The sequence below is a fragment of the Miniopterus schreibersii genome (assembly GCF_964146895.1).
Source record: "Miniopterus schreibersii genome assembly, chromosome: 22".
NCBI lineage: Eukaryota > Metazoa > Chordata > Mammalia > Chiroptera > Miniopteridae > Miniopterus > Miniopterus schreibersii.
The window spans coordinates 5,551,796-5,577,178 of record NC_138124.1 but is presented as its reverse complement, the minus strand read 5'-3'; the positions used below and the strand labels follow the sequence as shown (position 1 = coordinate 5,577,178).

The 25,383-nt window shown below is 42.4% G+C and overlaps 1 protein-coding gene across 1 annotated transcript; it reads right to left on the bottom strand.

The window, feature by feature from the left end:
• Positions 1–675: 675 nt before the first annotated feature.
• On the bottom strand, positions 676–18,639 carry CHRNA5 (cholinergic receptor nicotinic alpha 5 subunit). Its single transcript, XM_081124393.1, has 6 exons — positions 18,426–18,639; positions 7,544–7,695; positions 6,404–6,448; positions 4,566–4,675; positions 2,155–2,986; positions 676–1,314 (listed from the first exon to the last, which is right to left on the bottom strand). Exons 1-6 carry the CDS (start codon positions 18,529–18,531, stop codon positions 1,153–1,155), a joined length of 1,407 nt encoding a protein of 468 aa, XP_080980519.1. The 5' UTR covers positions 18,532–18,639; the 3' UTR covers positions 676–1,152.
• Positions 18,640–25,383: the final 6,744 nt, after the last annotated feature.

Here is a 25,383-nt window from a genome sequence, read left to right as displayed (position 1 = left end):
TGAGGAATTTGTTCTCTCGAGAGCTAAGAGTTCTAGATCTTGTCCAAGAGTTCTATCAGAGTTTTCTTCCTGGTCACAGCTGCACCAGGGATATTTAAAGATAAATTTAACTTGCTTACCTGAGATACATGATACTATACTGCATAAGTAGTAATAGGCTAAAACTAGATTTTGTCTAAAAGCCCATGCAACTCTCAGACTCTAGTATTGGAATGTTGGAATGAAAGAGATAAAACTGGAAGATTACAGGTTTGTAAAAGGTATGATGTGCTCATACTGAATTAGATTGCCATCTTAAATTTCAGAAGATGGTATTCTCACAGAACAATTTAGTAGTATCCATCGACATGTTTTTAAAATGGGATTCGCTTAATTGTCATGGACTCATCTAAGATCAAGGATAAAGAGATGCTACCACAATTTATACAGAAGATGGCTCTATTGCTTGTGACAAACGTGGACAAGGGGATTGAAATTAATGTTAAGGATGTGCCGCCGTGTGTCCATAGGACTTGTCTGTTGTATGGTCTCACAGTGGAAGGTAAGCTATAAAAATAATATAATTGTTCAGTCTAAGTGTCTAAAGAATAAAGTAAGCCTTAAAGAAGATCCCAATTCCCATTTTTCATTTTTTTACAAAAGTTGGTTATAGAAAACCAATCATTATCATACTAAGTAGTAAGCTTATTTAATATAGTGACATAATATTGTACTGAAGACTAGCCTTTGCCCAGTCAATACAGGACAGAAAGAATTTTAAAATGTGTACCTTTACCAAATGCAGAAAACGTTTTGAAGTCCGTCTTCAAATACAACAGGAATTCTCCAACACATCAAAACATGAGCTTCACTGTTGATTACAAACTATTACAAATGACAAAGTATTATTAACCAGGGTACAAACATTAGATTTTTACTAGTACAGGTCAGAGAATATTTTGCTGCTATTTTTAGAAGGTCAAATGTTATTCAGTCATGCAGATGGCTTTTCTAAAGGACAAATCTATTAAGATAAACTGATATTAGCAACTGTTCATCTGTTAAAACTTGCATGAAATTTTAAACACAGTTGACATTTTCATAATTCTATAGGTGCCATAAGGTACATAGGTCTTTTGGTAACTAAATTCCTACTCAGCCCCTAGGGAAGCATCACTTATTTGCATTTCCTATTTGAACTGGAACTATTATATTTGCCCATTTATAAATAACAGGAACGAAAAGCCCAAGAGAGCCAATAATTGAAACCAGAAGAAAAGTCCACAGAAATAGCCGATCAAGAACCTGGGCTATGAACTTCCAATCTTCAACAACCTGTTGCAAAAAAAGAAAAGAAAAAAGCCCACATTAAATTCATATTAACATTGTGTACTTATTTTAAGATATAACAGTTTCTGCTGCCCACTGCTGCCTCAACACTAAGTCACCCTGTGGTCAGAGCTCAGGGCCAGATCCTGTCCTCACTGTTATAACAGGGCCTCTCAGAGACACTACACAATTTCATTTACACATCAATTTGTAGTATTTTACAAGTCTCTTATTTAGATAATTTTTAATAAAAATTAGAATATTTATACCATTTGGATATTTTGTATCCAAAATACCAGCCCCTGAGCACCAGAGGCTCCAAACACATGGCAGGATCGTCATTCCTTAGAACAGGGATGAGGAATTTCTGGCCCGTGGGCCATATATTGCCTATAAAATCATTTGGTCCGGCCCTGCCAAGGCAACAGCAGACAGGAATCGAAATTCAATAAATCTAGGAGCTTTTTTCATAGTTACCCACTAAATTCAATAAATCTAGGAGCTTTTTTCATAATTATCTACTTAATATTTAAGTGGGTAATTTCGTATGGGCTTCAAATGATGTTATAAATATCCAAATGGCCCTTCGCAGAAAAAAGGTTCCAAACCCCTGCCTTAGGCTAACATAACAGTCCGCACAACACTATTTCCTTTAAAATCATCCGAGGTACCTAGGGGGAAATTGAGAAGTGGGCTGTGTTCAGGTGCCCCATTTTGTGGATGTTTTACCTGGAACAGATTTTAGTAAAGATCTTTTATAGAACATATGTCAATATGTCTGGCCCTCAATCTGTGCTTAGTCTGGAAGGGTCAGGACCTGCATCTGTAATACGACACATCACAGACCTCACGAACATCGTGCTCCTTCACGACATGTCTTGTAATATATCGAATAGAATCAAGCGCAGCTTCCAATGTGTTTCTAGAAGATTTTGGTTCCCTGCTGCTCTGGGCTTCCTCCTTCTGGGTGAAGTACCTGTCTGCGTGACTTCTCATGCAGAGCAGCTTTGGAAGCTTGTGGAGAAATATCTTGCGGACCCACGGAGCCATAGCGTTATGTGTTGAGGTAGAACGATGGTGGATGTTGATGGCAAAGACAGTCACCATAATCGACAGTGTCACGAAAATCATGGTAAACACCAGATACTCCCCAATCAGAGGTATTACTTTTGAAGATGAGGGTATGATCTCTTCAATAACCAGAAGGAATACAGTCAAAGAGACAAGGACTGAAGTGCAGAGACAAATCTTTTCCCCTTCATTTGAAGGAAGATAGAAGACGAGTACAGTTAAAAACGAGAGCCCGATACAGGGGATAATAAGGAACAAGGTATAAAAGAGAGGCAGACGCTTAATCACAAAGGAGTAAGTGACATAAGGGTACCAGCAGCAGTTGTCGGTTCTGTTTCCCTTGCTGCCCGTTGCACTCACAATTTCCCATTCTCCATTGTCAAAGAAATCTCTCTTGTCTACGTCTTGGTCCTCTAAGATTATGTCAACCTGTGATCCATCATAAGTCCAAGAACCAAATTTCATGGAACAGTTTTGGAGATCAAATGGGAAAAACGTGACATCTATGGTACAGGAACTTTTGTAGTTTGCCGGTGGAGTCCACGTAACGGTGCCGTCATGCCTGACCACTGTTTTCGTGCTGGCTCCTTCAAAACGTCCGTCTGCGCTGAAACACACACGCACACAATAACAATGCAAAAACTAAGCAACCCGAGCATGTATTTTACAAGCCTAATGTAAAAGAAAGCCTATATCGCAGCATGAAATACTCTTTAAATGACTACGTCTGAGATGTGCCTGCTCACGTAGGGACTCTGCTTTAAGGACATCTTAAATACCTAACTCCTAGAGCTGGATACCTTCCTCCACATCTACGCCGAGACCGACAGATCTACATTTCACAGAACTCTGTCATTTTCATGGTTGAAAAGATTTCACTTCACACACAAAATATGATCTGTACAACGGATGTGCACAGAGCCAGAACCTGAATCCTGGGCTCCCCGCACAGTGCTCTTCCCTCCATCACAAACACCGGATACTTGTACATTGTCGGGAAAAGGGCACCAAGCCGGCCATGGCTCTGACAGACAGTGGTGCCTTCCAAGCTCTCCCACCAAGTGAACTCATATTCTGGAGAAATTATCAGGAAACTGCCCACCAACATAAGATTTCTTTGAAATATTGTGCTGTGTCTTAAACTTCATGTGACTTTTGCATACTGTTCTGTAACATATCCGTGTTTTATGCAAAAAGGTTTTCAATGATTTAGAATAAAAGGATGCTCCAAGAAGCTGCATCATGCTACCTTATGCTTCATTTGCTCTTCACATATTGAGAAGCATGGAGGTAAAAGTTTTAAAAGACTAAAGATATTTTTGTGTAGAATGTACTCCGTGTTCATGCCAAATGTCTTCTTGCAAATAATACAAAGTACTTTAGGACAAGCACAGATTCCCAGATTTGCTCTGCAGTGGTCCTAGAAAAAATGAAACTGGTACCCAGAATTATCTTCTCCCCAAGTTCAAAACCATCCTAAAACACATCTAGGTAGGATGCCTGCAAAGATGCGTTAACTCAACGCTCTTCATCATGGGATAATTACAATCCAGTATTTAAGCAAAATTAGAAGGATGTGCACTTGACTACTTCAAAAATGTATGGCCTCGACTACTTCAAAAATATACAAAAGAATCTGGAAGGCAGTCTGCCAAATATGTAGCCCAGTAAATAAGAGGGTAAATGGGCTGTCAGAACCCCGCCCTGCCACTCTTGGTCCATGTGATTTCAGACGAAGTGTGACCACCCTAGGCCTCTGCTTCCTCATCTGTCAGCTGGATGTAACTGTGCCCAGCTCGGGAGGTCACTGAAGGACTTGAACAAACAGCACACACGGCCCTGAGTATCCTGCCAGGCAGCGTGAGTTCACTGTCTACGTGATTCCTCCAAGTGCTGGATGATGGCGTTGATCACTGGTGACCTCCCCCTGCTTCCGTTCCTCTTTCTGGACTTCCCAAATGTGTTACAAATGTTAGAAATCAAACACTTTTATGATCAGAAAACAATATGTGCACACACAAAAAGGAGGGGACCCACAGAACCTATTTGAAACCAAACAATGTGAAATCAAGTCATTTGACTTTATAGCTACACAATTTTCAGAAAGAAGAAAACATTACTAGTGCCTAATAGAAATACAAGTGTCTTCTTTTGAAACATCAAATGGTATTTGGAATATAACTTACTTATCAAACAAAACAATGTCTGGGGTCCAGAGAGACTCTGAAGGGACACGTATAACTCTTATCCCACCATAGTCATCAGGGTTCCACCTTAATTTTACATCTCTCCACTCCTTTAAAACAAGAATTACAGTGAAATTAATAATCATAAGTACTGAAAACTGCACTCTTTTTGCCAAACTCAGAAATGTTAGACATGAAATCATCTCTACTCCCAACAGAGAAAATGACATGCATATCTTCCCTGTGGGCACTGGAGCAGCCATGGCCCCTGGTGCTGTGGCTCTGTGCATGGTCCTCATGAGACACGGTGAGGACCAGGCTGAGGGGTGTACATGGTTCTGCTTAGCACCCCTTCTCCAGCCACTAGCCATGCCCAGGAGTTGCACCCACGGGCATCTAGGGTCCAGATTCAAGGGAAACATTCTTTTTTCCAACTGTATCGACAATGATTGGCTGGACAGGTCCATGCAAATAACAGCTGGATTTTTCACACATTCCACATATTTAAATACCTTGTCCAATCTCCACACAGTAACAATTCTGTGATCATATCAAGCTAAGACTTGCACCCCAAGAAAAGCAGACATGCCTTTTAGGAGTTAGGGGTTAGGGAACTGGTGGTAGGTCTTAAAAAGTAGGGATAGTGAAGAAAGAACAAAGGGAAGCACTCTACAGCAGTCAAGGAGACATGTATGATGACCCAGGGAAAAACAAAAGTCCTTTATATAAAAGGGACTATGTACATAAAAGTAATTCATTATTGCCCATTCCCATCCCACTCAGAGTAAAAGCCAAAATCTTTGCAGCGGTCAACGAGCTGCTATACCATCAGCCTCCCATTGCCTCTCTTACCTCATCTCCAACGCTCCTTCCCGGGGCTCACTCACCTCTCACCACACCGGCCTCTTTGCTGTTCCTTAAACACACCAGGCAAACTCCAGCCTCAGGGCCTTTGCACTTGCCAGTCCCCCTGCCTAACACAGCCCTCCCCCAGATATTCATGTGGCTTGCTTCTCCTCTTTCAAAACTTTGTTCAAACATTACCTTCTCACTGATACTTCCCCAGACCATCTTATTTAAAAATACAGACCCCATGCCTGGCCGGGCATGGCTCAGCAGTTGAGCATCGACCTGGGATCCAGCTGATCGGGGTTCGATTCCCGGTCAGGGCACATGCCCGGGTTGCAGGCTCTATCAATGACTCTCTCATCATTGGTGCTTCTATCTCTCTCTCTCCCTCTCCTTTCCTTTCTCTGAAATCAATAAAGATTTTTTTTTAAAAAAAAATACAGACCCCAGCCCGGCCAGCTGACGTGGCTCAGCGGTGGAGCATCGACCTATGATCCAGGAGGTCAAGGTTTGATTCCCGATCTGGGCACATGCCTCAATTTTAGGCTTAATCCCCAGCAGGGGTGTGCAGGAGGCAGCCAATCAATGACTCTCATCATTGTTTCTCTCTCTCTCTCTCTCTCTCTCCCTTCCTCTCTCTGAAATCAATAAAGCTATATATTTTTTAAAAATACAGACCCCAACACATCTTAGCCTCTTTCCCCGTGTATTTTCCCCCAAGCTTATCGGTTTCTTATTTGTTTCCCCCCAACACACATGCACTAGAATGAAGTTCCTTGAAGACAGGTCTTCTGTTTGTTCTGTGCTCTGTTGTTTCCCCAGTGCCTGGAACTCAAATAATATCAACTGAGTAAATGCAAGAATTCCATGTTCCTCAGCTGTCTGCATCCTCCAGTCCAACTCCTCACTCATGCCCCTTTGTGCTGCAGACCCTGTAATAACATTCGTGCCAGTCACCAGTTAAGTGGCCTTTTGGATTTTATACATACCTGTTTCAACCAGACATTCGTTGTCATTAACTGATTTTTCTCATCCTATAAAACAAAAATTTAAGTAAGACTGATTGTTCTAGTCACAGAAACAATAATTCTTTAAATATGAATTTTCTCATTTTATACAAACACTCCTCCCCATGTAGATCTACATTCTGTTCCTCAGTCCAGCTGTCCAGAAACGCAGGACCTTTTTTCCAGCCTAATTTCACATTATGCCTTTCAATATATTCTGTATTTCAGATAAATGGCCCTAAAGTACACCACGGGCATTTTTAGACTTAACATTCATTGTCCCAACCACTATATTTCCTCCAATCTAAGATAAAATCTAAGAAATGAGCACAGTGTTACTTTATGCACTTGGCACTAAGTAAGTGCATGGCTGACAAGGACTTTAGAGCTGCCACTGATTATAAGACACATCTTGATTTCAGAAGTGATAACATGAAGAAACGTGTGCATCCTAGTGAGATACAGTGTTTCAGTGCACTCCAGAGGGACCATAACCTGTCATTATTTGCCTCTGCTGAGGCACAGATCTGAATCTCTGCGAAGCTGCTACGTAGAAAAAAATACTGAGGTCACAGCCTTGGATGGCAGCTTCATAAAGCTTCCACACCCCACGTTTCTAGAGTTTCAGGGGTCCCTGGTACTTGCCACGTATGCCTCATGCTGTCATATCTTTGCTTATGCCAGTCATTCACAGAATTTTCAAGGCCAAGTGAAAGTGACATCTCTTCCGTTAAATTTTACTGAAATAGCACGGAGCCAACTGAACCAGTAAAAGATCATAATCGCCAACCACAATACACTGTGTAGGATACAGCGCTAAGCAGAGACCCACAGAAGTGTGAGCAGTCCCCACAGCAGGGGAGAGGACAGAAGGACAAACAGCTCAGCGGACTGGAGGGCACCCATCCCCTGTCCCATCCCAACAACAGGCGAATGACCCAGAAGGACGGAGGAGGCTGAAAGGAAACACGTCCCCAGAGACCAAGGTGGCTGTGAGGTCCCTGCATGGGGAAAATGAGTCCTGGGGACACCACGTGGCATCCCTCTTACAGTGAGGTTCCAGAGAGCAGTTTTAACGACACGGGAGTGTGAAATCAAATACATAATGGCATGCACACCTACCACATCCACTAATTGAGATATTGCGAGGCCAAATTTTATCTTTATTTTGTCATTCAAGTGTTCCACAGGACGAACCCATCTTTCATAGTCTTGAAATAAATCCTTAAGCAAACTATCTTCATGTTTGGCAACAAAGAACGGTTCCGCTAATCCTGTATAACAAATTTTTAAAAGTTAGTATATTAGCTTCTCTCCTACCAAATACCTCTACTTCAAAAAAAAAGTTCATCATTGTTAATAAGCCAAACTATTACTTAGGCTATTATTAATAGTGATTTAAGTGAAATGTTAATACAAATGTCTGTGATCAATAAAGACCACTCTGGTTCAGATATATTTCTTAGGTAAATCACTTTAGTCACATGGAAACACGCTGAGTTCCTTAAGAAGCACTCAGTACTTAACACAGAGTTATTTAAAATCTAAGTAACAAAAGTCTTTAAATTATCAGGGTTAGGGGGGTTGCTTGTCATAAAATTTCAAACCTAGAAAACAGATATGCTGAAGTAAAAGTTCATTTATCAACTGTCAATGTAAAATAAACATGCTTTAATTTACATGATTTTAATATATAAACATATATTCAGATTTGTCATACCTTTGTTTGCAATATATTTGTATAAAACTATCTTAAGGTCTGAGATTTTAAAAAAAGAAAGACAAAAATTTAAAAGTTTTAGAAGCCATAGCCAAAGACTGGTTATATCTGTGGTCACAGTTATGTTGATACATCTACTGAGCTTAAATAAACTTCTCTGAAGAAATGAGTTTTCAGTGTCATATGGACTCTGTAAAAGGTGTAAAATTCAAACATGACATTTACTCAACACTCATGATTTTACAAAGAAAAAACATTTACTTAAAACAGAATGTCACTGGCTTATTTATGATAAAGTACACCTGTAGGGATTTGTAGTAGCTAGTGACGGTCATCATCTAACCCAAAAGAAATGGTCGGACACAAAATTAGCACTTTCGGAAAATCTCTTCCCATTATGATAGACCATGTTGTCTAGGCAGAACTATTAAAGAGTTCCTGGTTACTCCAGCCGCAGGAAAGCCGTTCCCTAATTTTCTCTCATTATCTATTTCTTCATCAATAGTGCATTTTCCTCAAGAGTGTATATCTTGCTTCCCTGTGCAATTTAATTTTTTTTTTTAATTTTAAGAGAAAGAGAGAGAAAGAGAGACACCAACTGGTTGCCTCCCACACGAGCCCCAACTGGGGCTGGGGATCAAGCCTGCAACCAAGGTATGTGACCATGGCCGGAACTGAACCCAAGACCCTTCAGTCTGCGGGCCGCCTGTGCAATTTAAGATATTAGATTTAATCTACAAATACCATGGAGTTTGTACCATGCCTTCCATTAAAGTCTCTTTATGCTGAAGTGCACAGCATTGGAGATATTCCAATTCAATGAAAATATTATACACTGGACAGTCACTCTTTGTAATGTTTAAAAGTTGTTGATTTTATAGCTTCGAGTTGAAATAGAATTACTGAACCATTTCTCCTCCTCTAATCCTATTTAAAAGTTGAATGGCTTCTGAAATACCAAAAGCTTGTGTTGTTTAAAAGATAAAAATAACAAATAAAATGTATTTTAATAGCATCTAAGGGCCTTTTGCCTTAGGGGAAAAAAATTCTAGCTTGAATTGTCACCTCAAATCTTGTTTGAAAGAAAGTAGATAGAGTATAAATAAATAAAATGATAAATTAGTCCCAACAGTCTACCTAGTGATGAATATCTTAAATATGTACAAAACCGAATTCACAATCTTCCCCAAAAGGATCCCTGACGGTCTTCCCCATCTCAGTGAGTGGTTCTGTCATCGGCCTCGTTCCACAATTTAAAAACCTAGGAGTCAGCTTTCACACCAACTGCATATCCAGTCCAACAGAAAACATTGATTTTACTCTCAAATATTTCTCAAATCCATCCATCTCTTAGCAGCCCCACTGCCACCATCCTAGCATAAGCCATCTGCATCTGTCATCGGCACTACAGGAAGCCCCTACTATCCTAAGCGATGTCCACCCAGCTTTTCAGCCCCCCTCCAATCGGTTCTCTGTGCAGATACCCAAGTAATCTTTTCAAAACACAGATCTGATGTTACATCCTTGTAGAAAAACCTTCTGTAGCTTTCCATTGTTAAGGATAGACCAAAATCCCTAAAGCCCAACACTGCTCAGTCAGTCCCCTCCAGCCATGACCATGGCTCTCCTCTTTGCTCTCTGCCCCGGGCACATTGACAATTCAGCTTCTCAAACAGCCTGCTCTACTCCCTCCCAGAAAGAGTGCTTTTCTTCCAGGTCTGAGATGCTCTCCCTCCGCCTTTACCCAATTCTCACTCATCCTTCAGATCTCAACTTAGGCATCACCTTCCAGATTCTTCTCTGCCTCCAAAGTACACTGGGTTCCTCAGCAGTATACTTATACAACCTTGGATGCATTTGATTAAAGTCTATTTTACCCACTATGGTGTAAACTAATGGCAGCAGGTAGTGTCTAGTCATCATAATAACCCCTGCACCTAACCACATACTGACACATAGTAGGGGCTCAGTTGGTTGAATAAATATATGAATGAATAAGTGAGTCTGTACCACCTGACAATTCCCTGTTCTCTCTAATAATTCAGAATTTCATCCTTGGTTGTGAAACAACTTTCACAAGAGCTGCAGAACGGTGCTGTTAAGGATTAGGAGGCATTAGACTCAGCTTCCTGAAGTTGGCAATGTCGTCTTACCAGATTTGAGTATGAAGAGAGACAACCGAGCCTACGGGTTAAGATCTCAGGATTTTTAGCTGGACACTTTGGGTTCCATCCGGACTCGAATACTTTCTGTCTGACCTGAAGGCAAGTCACTTCACCTCTTTGCATAACAGATTTTTCTTCTGTAAAACTCGTGTGAAACAGTGCCTACCTAATAAGGCTATGGTGAGAATTAAATAAAATTGGGCATTAAGTTCCAGCACAGGGTCATTCTTATTATTTCACAAATAATTGCTGGAATAATGGTAACTGATAGACCTCAAAAGGCAAAAATATTGCAACAAAAGCAATCACTGCCTGTGGAGCTACTGATATCTACCTAAAATTTCCCTCATAGCCCAACAAAGGTCATCTCCCTACAGATTACCTGGGGCAACGGAATCTTGCAAAATACAAAGGAAGAACTTGTCTGGAATCCGGCACTCTCCACACAGCACAATGACGGTTCAATAAAAAGCTCTCCTCAAGTCTATATCCTTTAGAGCTAATAATAATAATTAGAATATCAGCCTAGTGATAGCACACAAATCACATATTTTTAAAAAGTAAAGGGATTCAAGCAGTGAAGCACACTAAAAACAGGGTAAGAACAAAAATTAAAAACAAATGGGGCAATTCTGCTGAAGTGGTTAAAAATACAAATAACAAGGGAGAAAGTAAATTGAATGCATAAAAGGTATAAATATGTATAATGTCATTAACACTCTGAGGGATTTAAATTTGGGTCTTACAAATTCAGTTTTGACTTTGAATATCATTATATTCTAGTACTGGCTCAAGTTTGGGGAATTAAGAGAATGACTTATTCAAACGTTTCACTTTTGAGTCATTTAGTGAAACCACATAGATTTGCAAAGAAATGTCACTTTGCTCCTTCATGTTAGTATGGTCATTAAGAAAGGACAAAGCCACCTGGCCCGCGAGGCTCAGCGGTTCAGCATTGGCCTATGATCCAGGTAAATCCTTGACCAGAAATCGAACCCACCACCCTTTGGTGCACAGGCTGACATTCTAACCAGTGAGCAACAGTGGCCAGGGCGACAGCTAAGGGTTTTTAAAACCAACTCTAGGAAGATAAGACAAGATAGTGTCCCCTATTGGTATTCCTCTATAAACAATCATAGTTTTCTTATCAAAAAGCATTGGGAAAAGTCAACTAAGGTGTCCTGCAGCTAAATATATATATTAAGTCTTTTGCCAATCTTCAGATAAATATTAATTAACAGACAACATCTGTTATAATTTTAAGTTTCTTCCATAAATTCTCCTTAAATCTTTAGCATCTGCTACAACCTGGGTATATTAGAGCCTAACATGTGATATCTGGTTCAGTTCACCCATTCATTCAACAAATGTGCCAGCTTCTGTGCCAGGTGCACAGGTAAAGCAGAAAACTCTGGGGTCTACTTCCTGCACACTGTTTCACATATTTATTTACTCTCATTATATCATAATTATAAAATTTTATGGTTGTGCACAGAACACCCCACAATGTGAATGGCACCCCCTGGTATTGTAAGGTAGACAGCCTGCATATTTGAACACAGCTATAGCTCTGCAGTCTAACGCAGGATTTCCCAACTCAGCACTACTGACATTTTGTCCTGGATAGTTCTTTGTTGTGGAGGGGCTGTCCCGTGCATTATAGGATGTTTGGTAGCATCCCTGGCTTCCATCCACTACATAAAGCTCCCCACGCCCCATGTGACAACCAAAAGATGTCTCCAGACATTGCAAAATATCATGAAAGCAGGGGTGGGGCACAAACCTACCACTGGTTGAGGACCCCTGATCTAACATTAGTAGCAGAGGTGGAACTAGGACCCAAACTTGTTTTTGTTTTTCTCAAAATAATACTTTAATTACAAAAGTAACATACGATCATTATCAAAATTCAAGCCAGGATCACAAGAAGAGGAAGATTTCTCCCTCTTGGCCCCCCATCTCCCTTCCTCCAGGGTAACCACTGCTAAGTTTGATGCGTAGACATTTTTAAACACACACACAGAGAGGAAGAACAAACGTTTTCTTTTCAAGTTCTGCGACTTGCTTTGTTCATTCAATACTCAATGTCAGTATATGCCTATCCATCACCAGTCTTTCTTCATACATCACCAGGTGGTCTGGGTTATGGGTACCATAATTTATGTAAGCTTTCACCTCTATAGCCCTCAGTTTGGGGTTATTTCTAACAACGCTACAATGGAAAATGCTATAGTTACCATCCCTGTACATCCATTTTCCCACACTTATGCAAGAATTTTATAGCACTGGCTCTTAGAATTGCTGAGTCAAGGGTACACACATTTTAAATCTTGCCAATAGCCTCCCCCTTCTTCTTCACCAGCTGGCATAAGAATAAAATAAGATAATATATCTAAAAAATTCGTAAGAGTGGTATCATGCTATACATCCCCAACTCATAAGTAAGGAATTCCTGAAGTTAATCTTCCCCTCTAAGTCTCCTTGTATCTTTTTGTAAGTTAACAAAAAGTGACTTGTATTCCTTTTTTTTTTTAAATCCTTCCGCAGCAGTCCCAGGAGCGCTATTTTAAGCAATAGCAAAATACAGCAGTGAACATAATCAACCATTTTGTCAACGAGAAGAAATGTGTACTATATCCAGCACTTTCAATGTGACAAGTATGCTTACCAATCACTATTTTAAGTATTATAGGTGAAATGTGGAGGGGGTTTTTTCCACTCCAGGATTTTCATTATATTTTCTATTGATTTTTATCACAGAATTATAGGATCAAGTTTCTCTGGAGTGGATATGCTTTAGTAAACCTACTTTAAACTTTGCCCTGACTCTCGGGACACTTGCAGTAAGAAGATGACCTTAGGCAGGGTTAAATTTAGGTCCAGTCAATAGTTCTCAAGGAGACAAGACAACTTGCACACTTTTATAAAAAGTTTGAGGAGCATCGGATTAAGTAAATGCAGAGTTCACTATCGTAATTTGATACCATAAACTTCGCCATAGGCAATAAATATGTATTATGAGCTTGTTCATGCACCTGAAGGTACATGAAATTGCCTCAGTTCCTATAACCTATATGACCTTGATGAGACTCTTGCAAAGTTGCCCATTGGAACTGTCCAATTGTGAGTGAATCCTGAGGACCGGAAGGAAACATGGAAATGTGATGACAGCCACTATTTGTTAGACTGGTGGGATAATGCTTGTTATTAGTTGTATTGGTCTTAGGCTGCTTGGGCTCCAGCTCATTGTAAATTCTCTGTTTCCACAATTACTGTTCTCGGATCCTCTTGAGAATCCATCCAATTGATATGAATGGGAAACTTGTCTAGGACTTTGCTAATCAAAGTGTGGCGCTCTAACCAGCATCAACCTCATTACCTAGGCACTTTTAGGCAGAATCTCAGGCCCCACCTCTAGCCTAACTAGCATCTGCATTCTAACCACAGCCCCAGGGGACTCCTATGCACCTCACACTTTGAGAAGCCCTGGTCTACAAGACTTGGAGAAGTGATTCTCAAGGAGGGAAGGGGTGGTGATTAGGGAAACAACTTTGTTCCCTAAGGCACATTGGACAATAACTGGAGACATTTTTTGGTGGGTGCTACTGGCATCTTATGAACAGAGGCCAAGGATGCTGCCACACAACCTGCAAAGCCCTGGACAGTCCCCTATAACAAAGAGGTATCCAGCCCCAGAGGCTGAGAAACCCTGAGCTAGAGGAAAAATAGTTTTTTCCAATTCTATATATATAGCGTTGATGGTAAAATAAAAAGGAATAAAAATAATATCAAAAGTTCATAATATCTTTTTTTGTCAGAATTAAAATATTCTTATTTAATTCCTATTTTTACTGATAAAAGGTTATATTTTATAACGCTACTTTAGAAGAGAAGAGCATAAGGTCACTGAATTAAACACAAGAGAAACAATATCATGCCTCCCCAAAATAGAAACAGGACATTTAAGTTAAAATTTTAGTCACACAAAGGAGGCAAGAGCATACAATGGAGTAAAGACAGTCTCTTCAATAAATGGTGCTGGGAAAATTGAACAGATACATGCAAAAAACTGAAACTAGACCACCAACTTATACCATACACAAGATTAAACTCAAAATAGATAAAAGACTTAAATGTAAGTCATGAAACCATCAAAATCCTAGAAGAAAACCTAGGCAGCAAAATATCATACATCTCACAGAGCAGAATTTTCACTGATACATCACCTAGGGCAAGAGAAACAAAGGAAAAAATGGGAACTACATCAAAATAAAAAGCTTCTGCACAGTGAAAGAAACCAGAATCAACATGAAAAGGGAGCCCACTGTATGGAAAAACATATTGGCCAATGATACATCTGATAAGGGGTTAATTTCAAAAATATATAAGGAACTCATACAACTTAACAAAAGGAAGGCAAACAACCCAATTAAAAAATGGGCAAAGGGCCTGAATAGACACTTCTCCAAAGAGGACATACAGATGGCCAAGAGGCATGTGAAAAAATGCTCAATGTCGCTAATCATCAGAGAGATGCAAATTAAAATGACACTGAAGTACCACCTCACACCTGCCAGAATGGCTGCCATCAACAAACAGCAAGCGCTGGCGAGGGTGTGGAGAAAAAGAAACCTTAGTACACTGCTGGTGGTAATGCAGACTGGTGCAGCCACTATAGAAAACAATGTGGAGTTTCCTCAAAAAATGCAAAATGGAACTGCCATATGACCCAGTGATCCCACTTCTAGGAATATATCCTAAGAAGCCAGAAACACCCATCAGAAAGAATATATGCACCCCTATGTTAATAGCAGCACAATTTACAACAGCTAAGATCTGGAAACAGACCAAGTGCCCATCAGTAGATGAGTGGATAAAAAAGCTATGGTACATTTACACTATGGAATACTATGCAGCTGTAAAAAAGGATCATTTACCATTTGAGACAGCACGGAGGGACCTGGACAGTATTATGCTAAGTGAAATAAGCCAGTCAGAGAAAGACAAGTATCACATGATCTCACTTATATGTGCAATCTAATGAACAAAATAAAGTGATGAACAAAAAAGATCCAGAGAATTTGCGGGTCTGATCCCCTGTCAGGGCACATACAAGAATCAACCAATGATGTATGAGTGAGTAGAACAACAGATACATGTTTCTCTCTCTCTCTCTCTCTCTCTCTCTCTCTCTCAAATCAACCAATAAATTTTTAAAAGTAGAGATGACAGCTACTTTGTGGGTATGTCTATTAGCTTCTGAAATGTTAATGAAAATGACTAAAGGTGAGAAGAAAAAAAATCTTTCATAGTTCTCATTTTCTATAAATTAATTATTTTCTTTTCCTTTCAATGAAACAGCACTCAGCTACTACATGAACTAAAAATAGTTTCAACTACTTAAAATGTCATTCAGCCTGGCCGGGCGTGGCTCAGCGGTTGAGCGTCGACCTGGGATCCAGGCAATCAGGGTTCGATTCCCGGTCAGGGCACATGCCCAGATTGCGGGCAGCAGCCAATCAATGACTCTCTTGTCGTTGATGTTTCTATCTCTCTCTCTCCCTCTCCTTTCCTCTCTCTGAAATCAATAAAGATATATAAAAAAAAAAAAGTCATTCAGCTACACAAATAAGAAATATAACTGACTAGTAACTATCTCTTTTCCATAAATCACTCTCCCAATCACTGCCAGATCACTTTATAAGGTCTGTATTATCCTAATATAATAGTTAATTACCTATTCTTTATTATAGACAAAATTGCCTCCTGAGCCACCTTTCACGGCTATGTGACCTTTCATCAGCCAAATAAGTATGGCTGCTGGCAGAACAGGCATTTTCATGTTCCTAGAGATTGCCTCACAGAAAACCATAAGGAAGAGGTATTATTAAAACTCTCAAGTGAACATGAAAAAAACTCTAAATGTAAAAGTAATTATGGTTGAAAAGACCTAAACACCAAGAGGGAGAAATGAAGGATCAGCAAGATCAAGCGATATGCTCATGAAAATGTAATCACAGGTCTCCTGACTCCAGACAGTACTTTTCAGCCACCCTACACTCAAAGGAAAATTTACACAAAAGCATATTAACATTTAGGAGCCCGGGTGCAAGTCCACCATCCATTCAATATCACTTTGCTCTTTAAATGGTCACTTAAAGCACATATCTTGGAATTTTAGAGCTGGAGTGGGGAGCCTTTGACGATCCCTCGTCTTACAGATGAGGAAACTACTATCTATTCATTCACCCAAAAACAATGACTGGACTCCTACAGTAAGCAAGGTCTTACAGGTGCAAAGACAAACAGGGTAAGATTGCAGTTTTTAAGGAGCTCTCATGGGACAAATGGAGAAGAAAACATAACTGTAATACAAGATGATGGTTATTACAAGGGGTATTCATGAAGTAGGGTGGGGGCAGAAAAGAGGAACGGATCAGCTCCGATTGCTTGGATATAACACTGAGCACACACAAGAACAGATGGCTATTTACACTATTTAACGCTTAGCTATGATGTTTTCTATTAAAACGGGGGGGGGGAGTTCCACTTTCACACAAAGGGGTAGAAAATTACCCTTTGCTAGAACATCAGACACAGTACCTGGCAATTCGTATATCTTATGTAATCCTGCAAACAACTCAGAGGTAAGCAGTATGGTCCCTGTTTTAAAATTTCATTTATTTATTTATTTTTTAACTTACAGAAGGAAGCCAAGCTTGTCCAAGTCACATTATGAGTCATAACAGGAGCCCAGGTTGGCCGGGCTCCGTAAATCCCATTCCTGTCCTTCTGTGAAACCACGTCTCTCTCTGCACAGGACTTTATTTGTATAAAATGCCCTCCGCATCATTATGCCTCTCCAGTCCACATGAACCAATACGTTCTGCAGTAAGCAGTTCTATTCAGGATTACTATTACACTCTGGAATCAGAAACCATCGTTTGAAAAACCTTAAGGAAGGGAAGACAAGAAAAGGCTCTTCTTATACCCAAGTCATGCTTGCTTGCTTGCTTTCTTTCTTTCTTTCTTTCTTTCTTTCTTTCTTTCTTTCTTTCTTTCTTTCTTTCTTTCTCTCTTTCTTTTTTAAATATATCTTAATTGATTTCAGAGAGAGAGGCGTAGAGAGAGAGAAACATCAATGTTGAGAGTCACTGATCGGCTGCCTCCTGCACGCCCCCTGCTGGGGATCCAGCCCGCAACCCAGGCATGTGCCCTGAGTGGGAATCGAACCTCGACCTCCTGGATCCTAGGTCGATGCTCAGCGCTTCCTCTTTCTAAGAACATCGCTTAGAGCCCTGGCCCAGCGGCTCAGCTGGTCGGAGCGTCGCCCTGTGCACCATGAGGTCGAGGGTCCCCGGTCAGGGATGTTTCTCTCCCCCTCTCCCCCTCTCTGGAAAAAAATCAATTGGAGAAAAAACAACCAAACAAACAAAAAACCACATATCCTCGGGTGAGGATTAAAAAAACAAACAAACACCAAACACGTCACTTATAAAACCGGAAATATTGACGTCGCGAACGCCGCTTGAACCCCGCTCGGAGGACTCTTCCCTGCCCTGTGTCCCGCTCGCCCGCCCGGCTCCGCACGCGGTAGTGTTTCTCCTCGAGGGCTGAGGGGACCGGCTCTGAAACTTGCTGAAGCGGCTGACGTTGGGCGAACTAAGCCTTTTCTAGCAATTCCTGACGGAAACGTGTTGTCTGCGTTAGGCTGAGACACCGCTCGGCGCTGGGGGGCCCGCGGGAGAGGGAGGGAACTCGGGGTGCGCCCGACGGGCCCACGCGGGGGGGTCGCCCCGCAGCCCGGACTTCCACTTCCACGCTCTCCGGGAGCAGAAGCGCGGGTTTTCCAACGCAGCGGGGAGCCCGGCTACACACACACACACACACACACACACACACACACACACACGGCGTCCCTGACTGACAGTTGTCCCCCACGGCCCCGCGAGGCGGCTCAGGGGACACGCAAATTGGCCTTTTCCCTGCATTCAGGTGCCCACCTGGGCATTTCAACGGACCCGTCGCTCCAGGCCGCGAGGGGAAAAGCGCAGCCGTCCTCCCCGCCCGGCTTCCCGGCGGCCACAGCCGCGCGCCCCCGGCCGCCCACCAGGCTCACCTCCCGGCGCGCCGCCCCCCGCGCCCGCCGGACCCCCGCGCCCGGCCACCAGCGGGACGAAGAGCAGGAGGCGGAGGACCTCGGGCCGGGACCCCCGCGCCGCCATCGCCCCGGAGCGCCTCACGACGGCCGCGCGGGAACGCGCTCTCGGGGACGGAGCTGCGAGCGTGGGTCCGGGCGAAGGAGAGCGGCTCCGGCGGGGCAGCCACCTCAGCCTCCGGGACTGGCGGGCTAGAGGAGCGCGAGGAGCCGCGAGCGCCCGGCCACGCCCAAGCCCCGCCTCCTCCGCACTGGCCCCGCCCCTAGCCCCCCCCGTCGGCTTACAGTTAATGCTTTTTCAGCTCCGCCTCATTTGCATCTAGCCCCTTCCCGCCCGAGCCGGCCCCGCCCCGTCCACTCAGCCCCACCCCCGGGCCCGCAGCCTACGCTTCGCCCCGCCCCCCCGCCCAGTTGGGCCCTGGCCCCGCCTTTGGTCTGACCCCACCTGCCCCGCCTCCAGAGCCCGCAGGGGGCAAATGCGACCCTGGAGCTGCGGGAGGTTTGGAGGCCCTCCAGTAGCCCTGGACAAGCCCCTGCACACCTAGGAATAACTGTCGTTCATTGGTGCTTTGACTGAGAGGGGACAGATGGACAGATAGAAAACTGTGACACCAACACAGTCACTAGGGGTGGTAGGTGCCCCTGGCTCAGCCCCCGCCAACGATGTCTCCCAGCAGCCTGCGACCTCGTGGGGCTCTGTGACCCCCACAGGAGGCCTGGTCCCAGGTCAGCCAGGCCACTGGGCAAGTACCCTCCCTCTGGGCCAGTTTCCTCGCTCTTAAGCCAAGCAGGTAACCGGGTGGATTGACCTCATTAGGGCTGTCCAAAGAGATGACATGCAATGGCCTCAGATGGAAACAGTCCCCTTTGTGCTGCCACCAATTAACATCTGTAAATACCAGTGACTCCATCTGACACAGACATTTGTGACTCCAGTGTGGACGGCGACAGGCCCCATCCGCACCCTGCTACACCCTTCATTTCATCTCTTCTGTTCATAATTGATCAAGAAGTTTCATTTGGCTGAAAAGATTCAGGTGAAATACCTTTCAGCCTCAGTGGCAGAGCATGTCACTGATTCTTCACAGAGAGCTTTACGGAGGTGACACCTCTAAGACTCCCTGTGAGCAGAAATTTCACTCCAAGCTCCACTTTGCAAATCTGTTTGAAACCTAAACCTGGTTGCAAAGATTCTAAACAGCAAATATTGATGGCCTTCATTTCCTAGGTCTAAGGAAAATGGAAACAAAATCCATTGAAATTAGTCTGCTTAGCTGGATTTAAAGAAAGGGGTAACAGAAAAGGGACACAAGAGGATGACTGGGTTAGTCATTCATCACACTTCTGCACAGGAAGGAAAGAATACTTATTGTCCCTTCACTGCAAGTTTCTATTTTGCTCTAAAGAATTTATGGGGCACACAGACACTTATGCAATTCCCCCTAACAGTGTTTGCAGAAAGTTGAGTGTTATTGCCCTTCTACGGCAAGGGGACTTGCAACTAAGTGGCTGAATAACACTGAAGGTCACAGTACCTCTCAGTGGAAAAACTAGAATTAAATGGTTGTCAGCTCAGCCACAGCGAGCATAACTGAACTCCTAGACCTCCCTGGAGTGTTATATCAGTAACCACGAGTACTTGCTTCCACAGCACATATATTAAAATTGGAACAATAGAGATTAGCATGGCCCCTGCACTAGGATGACACGCAATTTCATACAGTGTTAAAAATATACATAACCACGAAAACCATGATTATTTGCATAACCTGTGAGCAGCACTAGTTGTTACTGTTTTTAAGTGAAAGGCAAAGTGTGTAATTTGTTGGGCTCATTAAAATCCAAGCAAATAATTCTAGAATATGACGGGTGTATCTTGGCTGGCTTTTTTCTAGGATACACCAATCACTCTTAGAAGCTGGATGTGGTGTTTGCACCTGACTGGGTTACAGGCCTGTTCACATTGCCAGGAGACGCTGGCTGAACAAATGACACTGAGAACTGCTGCTGTTGCTGCGGTCGCCACCTACAGAAGTCCCCTAAAGCAGTGTCTGTCTACCAACCTGGAGATTTGACAAAAGGATTGTCATACGGTCTTTATGGTGAGCCAGCACCCCAAACACACTTTCCTCTGATGATTTTTTTAAAAATATATCTTTACTGATCCCAGAGAGAGGGAGAGGGAGAGAGAGATTGAAACATCAATGATGAGAGAGTCGTCATCGATCAGCTCCCTCCCGCATACCCCTGACCAGGGATGGAGCCCACAACCCGGGCATGTGCCCTGACTGGGAATCAACCGTGATCTCCTGGATCCTAGGTCACTGGGCCACACGGACGGGGCTCCTCTGATGATTGTTTTCATTACACACTCCTGTTTTTGCACATTCTGCTCCTTCTCCCCTCCCCTGAATATCCAAACCCACCCTTTCTTCAGACCCATTTCAACTGCCACTTGCCCACCAGCCAGCCTTCTCTGAACTAACTCCCAGTTTAACTTTATTCCTATCACAGCACCAAGCTGGGTCTAAGTTGGGTCCTCCACTCCCTCTGCCTGTTACTGCCAGGCTCCGTCCCCTCTCCTCACCACACTTGTCACGATTTGTAATCACCTACCCTTCAGTGTGTCTAATTCCCCCCATAAAAATTAGCTCCAGCAGCTGCGTCTGTTGTTCCCGGGTGTGTGTCCAATTCCCGGGTGTGTGCAAGCACGCGGTACATGCTCAAAATGATTGTTGGATAATGAATGAATATTAAACAGCCTGCCCAAGATCTCAGAGCTAGTGGGCTAAAAACTGACGAGCAGGGATGCACACCCAAGTGTCCTGCCTTCAAAAACAAAATCTCTCTCCGCAGGCCCCATCCCTAATCTTTAAAATGGCAGGAGATGACGCCTGGGAAGTGCACAGCACAAGACCCAAGTATTTAATAGGTGGTGGCGGTGATTATTTGTGTAGCAATTATTTTCTGATGTGCTTTTGCAGTTACAAAACCCTTAACCAAAGGGCAGTTGGTGCTTTCAAGTTAAAAGAGAGTGGGGCCCCGGCCGGGTGGCTCAGTGGATTTGGAGTGTCGCCCCTTACACCAAAAGGGCTGTGGGTTCACCCACATACCTAGATTTTGGGTTCAATCCCTGGTCAGGGCACGTACAGGAGGCAACTGATTGATGTCTCTCTCCCTCTTCCCGTCTCTCTAAAATCAATAAAAACATATCCTTGGTGAGGGTAAAAAAAAAAAAGAGACACTGGGAAAGGAATTAGGAGGCCAACTAAACAGCAGAAATAAAAAATAAACATTGTCATCTGCAAGTGGTGTGACCTAAGGAGTTGTCTTTTATATCAATGTAGTTGTTGACTCTTCTGAGCTAAATTCAGAGCTGGGCAGAGTCTCCAAATCTTCCATTCAGCATTTCCATTATGGCTTGGTGATAAATTCTGCTGTGAGCCTTTAAGATGAAACCAAACTGAGAAGTTAATTAAAGATAAAAATGGATGTTGTCAATTTTACTGTTGAAATTAAACGCATTTTCACAGATGAAAGGGAAAAAACAAGTATTGATAAGTTACTAAAATTCAGTCCTTCAAAGAGAATTATATAAAAGCAAAAGGTCTCTTTCAGGGGCAATGTCTACGGCTGCCATCAAATGTAAAAGTGCAGACATTTTAATGTAGAGCTTTAAGAAAGAAAATTAATTGGCCATATTTTATTAGATTGTAATAACTAAATAGCAGTGCATAAAATCATATCACAAAAAATATAAACCATTTAAAAAACTGAGCTGTCTCAATAGAATTTAATAATAGCATATATAGCACAATGTCGCAGACCCAATTACCAACAGAAAAACACAAGTGAACAGGAAATGACGATTCACTACAGAACAGAGTAAATATTATAATGTATCCTGGGCAAATACCAGCTCTTGTTACAAAGAAAGATTTTGTTTTCCACCTTAAGAAAGTGCAGCACAATAGCCTATGCTCCCTAAATGTGAAAAGTTTTTACATATGAGAGTGTTGAATCATGAAATATGAACAGTACTGTAGTGTGTACTTCTAATTTGCAAAAGGATAGATCTTAAATCTTCTCAAAACACACACGTGCTTGTGATCATCTCAGAACCTTTACATATATCAAATATCAAGTTATATACCTTCAATAGACAATGTTTATGTCAATGATATCTCAAAGCTGCTAAAAGCAATCTCTGCAGTAAAACAAAGATAAATATGAATTTCTATAGGTAAATTCCTGCAGCAGACTTGCAATTACTTAATATGTAAAAGCTCAACATTTGTATACTAACACAGCTTATTAGAAATATATATTTATTGCATTAAGCAATCTGTTCTTCATAGATGACATACTATTATGAATTTCAAAAAGAAACATATGCCCTTATTTTAACTTCTGCAGGACACAACTGCAAATGTTTGATTCTGTGGAAAAGGTAGGAATTATTTTTATCAAATATACAGCCTGCATCTCACTTTCTAGTCCAGAAATGAGAGGTATTTATAGACACTGCTCCATATACCAAAAATGAGTCCAAAAAACAAATTATAGACCAAAATGCTCCAGAAATTTGTGGCCATGCACCAAGAGAACGACCATCTTAGAATTTAATTAATGATCAGCCATTTAATTGTTCCCAGATCATTCCCGCTTCGATCAAGGGATATTATGAAATTCTGATCCTTAAAAGCACACAAGAGAATTCAAAATTAAACATATTTCGCATCCACTTGTAATTTGTAAACTGCCCTGTGACGCTTTTAGAGACTGGAGGATTAAACAAAACCAAGGTGGAGCTGCTTCCCGAGTGTTTGGAAGTCTGCTCTGATTACCACGCCTTTCATTTATTTAGCCAGGGTTCACTTTCCCATCACCTCCTGTGGCATGCTAATTCACGTCATTTTTAAAAAATATATATTTTATTGATTTCAGAGAGAGGAAGGGAGAGGGAGAGAGAGAAACATCAATGATGAGTCATTGATCGGCTGCCTCTTGTGCGCCCCCTGCTGGGGATCGAGCCCGCAACCTGGGCATGTGCCCTGACCGGGAATCGAACCGCAATCTCCTGGACCAAAGGTCTACGCTCAACCGCAGCCAAGCCCGGCTGGGCATGTCAAGTGGTTTTCTATACAGATAAGACGACCAGATGAGCAACCTTTCAGCTACACCAAAAGCTCCCTCTGACGGTTAGAGTAATGGATGCCATTGATTGTTCCAGAGAATTGATTATCTCTAACCTAATTCTCAGCTGCCTGATCCAAGTCTCTCAAAATTGGAAATCGTTTGGTAATTTCCAGTTCCACAGATGTCTCACTTCTATAACATGCCTGGTTAACTTCTGATGTTTTCAATTTTTGGAAAATTAAAGAGTATTTGAAGTAACCTGTATGGAAAGGGTATTTGGATTCCCGAGACAGGGAAACTGCCAGTCTCTCAGAGTGCAGGGAGGAGAGCATTCCAGAGAGATGAGAGTGAGGGATGGCCAGGAATCAGTAGAGAGCATCATCAGCAGAGCAGCAGGGAGTCGTGGGTCAGAATGAAGACAAAGGACTTTATTCTCAGGACCATGGAAAGCAGGGGCTGATTCAAGTTTATATTTGGGTATGTGTGGGGAGTCCTCTTAAAGCAAAAAAAATACAATATAAATACAAAACTGGGTATGAAATTGGCTATTAGAATGAAAGAACTCAACAAATTACAAATTTTTTTTTAAAGTGGACAATACCAGAGTATCTAGAAAACTAGTTTGATGGACTGACACACCTGTATGGTATCCCCCCCCCCGCCCCCAGCTTTTTTGGCATGATGAGAACTGAATCTTCAGCTTATAATTTTGCACACTTTAAAGTTGAAGAGTTTGCCACAGACATGCTTCTGACTTGGTACATGCCAAGCCTTGTTTCTCTTCTACTGTCCAGGAACTTCCGACGACGGTGACACAACTTCTATTCCTATACCTCCTTGTCATGCTGGGCACGTTGGCTCAGTGGGTGGAGGGAAAAGTCCTGGAAGCCATTTCTACACTGGAACGATTAACAATAACCTCACTACACATGGAAGTGGCTGCGAATAAGTATGTTCTGTTGCATGACCACTCCCCACCTCCAAAAGGAGGGATAGTCTGTGTGGAAACACATGGTAGTACCAATTGCAGGTAAAACATTTTAGCTTTTCAAACTTGACGGAAAGCACATGAGCACAGAACACATTGTTAGTGTCCCTTCCCAGGCCTTGCAAGTGAGGGGTCCTGAAACTTAGCTTCACTCACTTCGCAGCAAATCTGTGAAGTTCTCTGATGGGAAACCGATGAAAGGGTTAAGACGTGCTCTGAATTATGTACTAGGATCACTCTAGCAGTCAAGGGGAGGTGGGCTGGAGGGGGACAAGTGTGGGAGGCCACCACAGAAGCCCAGGGAAGAGATGACAGTGACAACCTGCACCAGAACCGTGGCCCTGGAGCTGTGTGACTTGGCAGTTACTCACCTTTGCTGAGCTTTAGTTTTCTCAACTACATCATAGAAAGTTGCCCCTAAGTCACAGAGCACATAATGGGCCCCCGATAACTGAGTGCTATAATTATGTTTTCTTCTGCTCTGTTATAGAGAGAAACAGGGTTTTTTTAAGGCTGCAATTTTTTTATTTTTTTTTAAATATCAGGCATTTATTTATTTACTTAAATCCTCTCTCAAGGATATTTTTTCAATTGCTTTTCAGAGAAAGTGGAAGGGAGAAAGAGAAACATCGATGCAAGACATCGATTGCCTCCTGCATGTGCCCCAACCAGGGTTGGGGATAGAGCCTGCAGCTGAGGTATGTGCCCTTGGCCAGAAATGAACCCAAGACCCTTCAGTCCGAGGGCCAACACTCTAACCACTAAGCCAAACCAGCCAGGGCTGCAAAATTC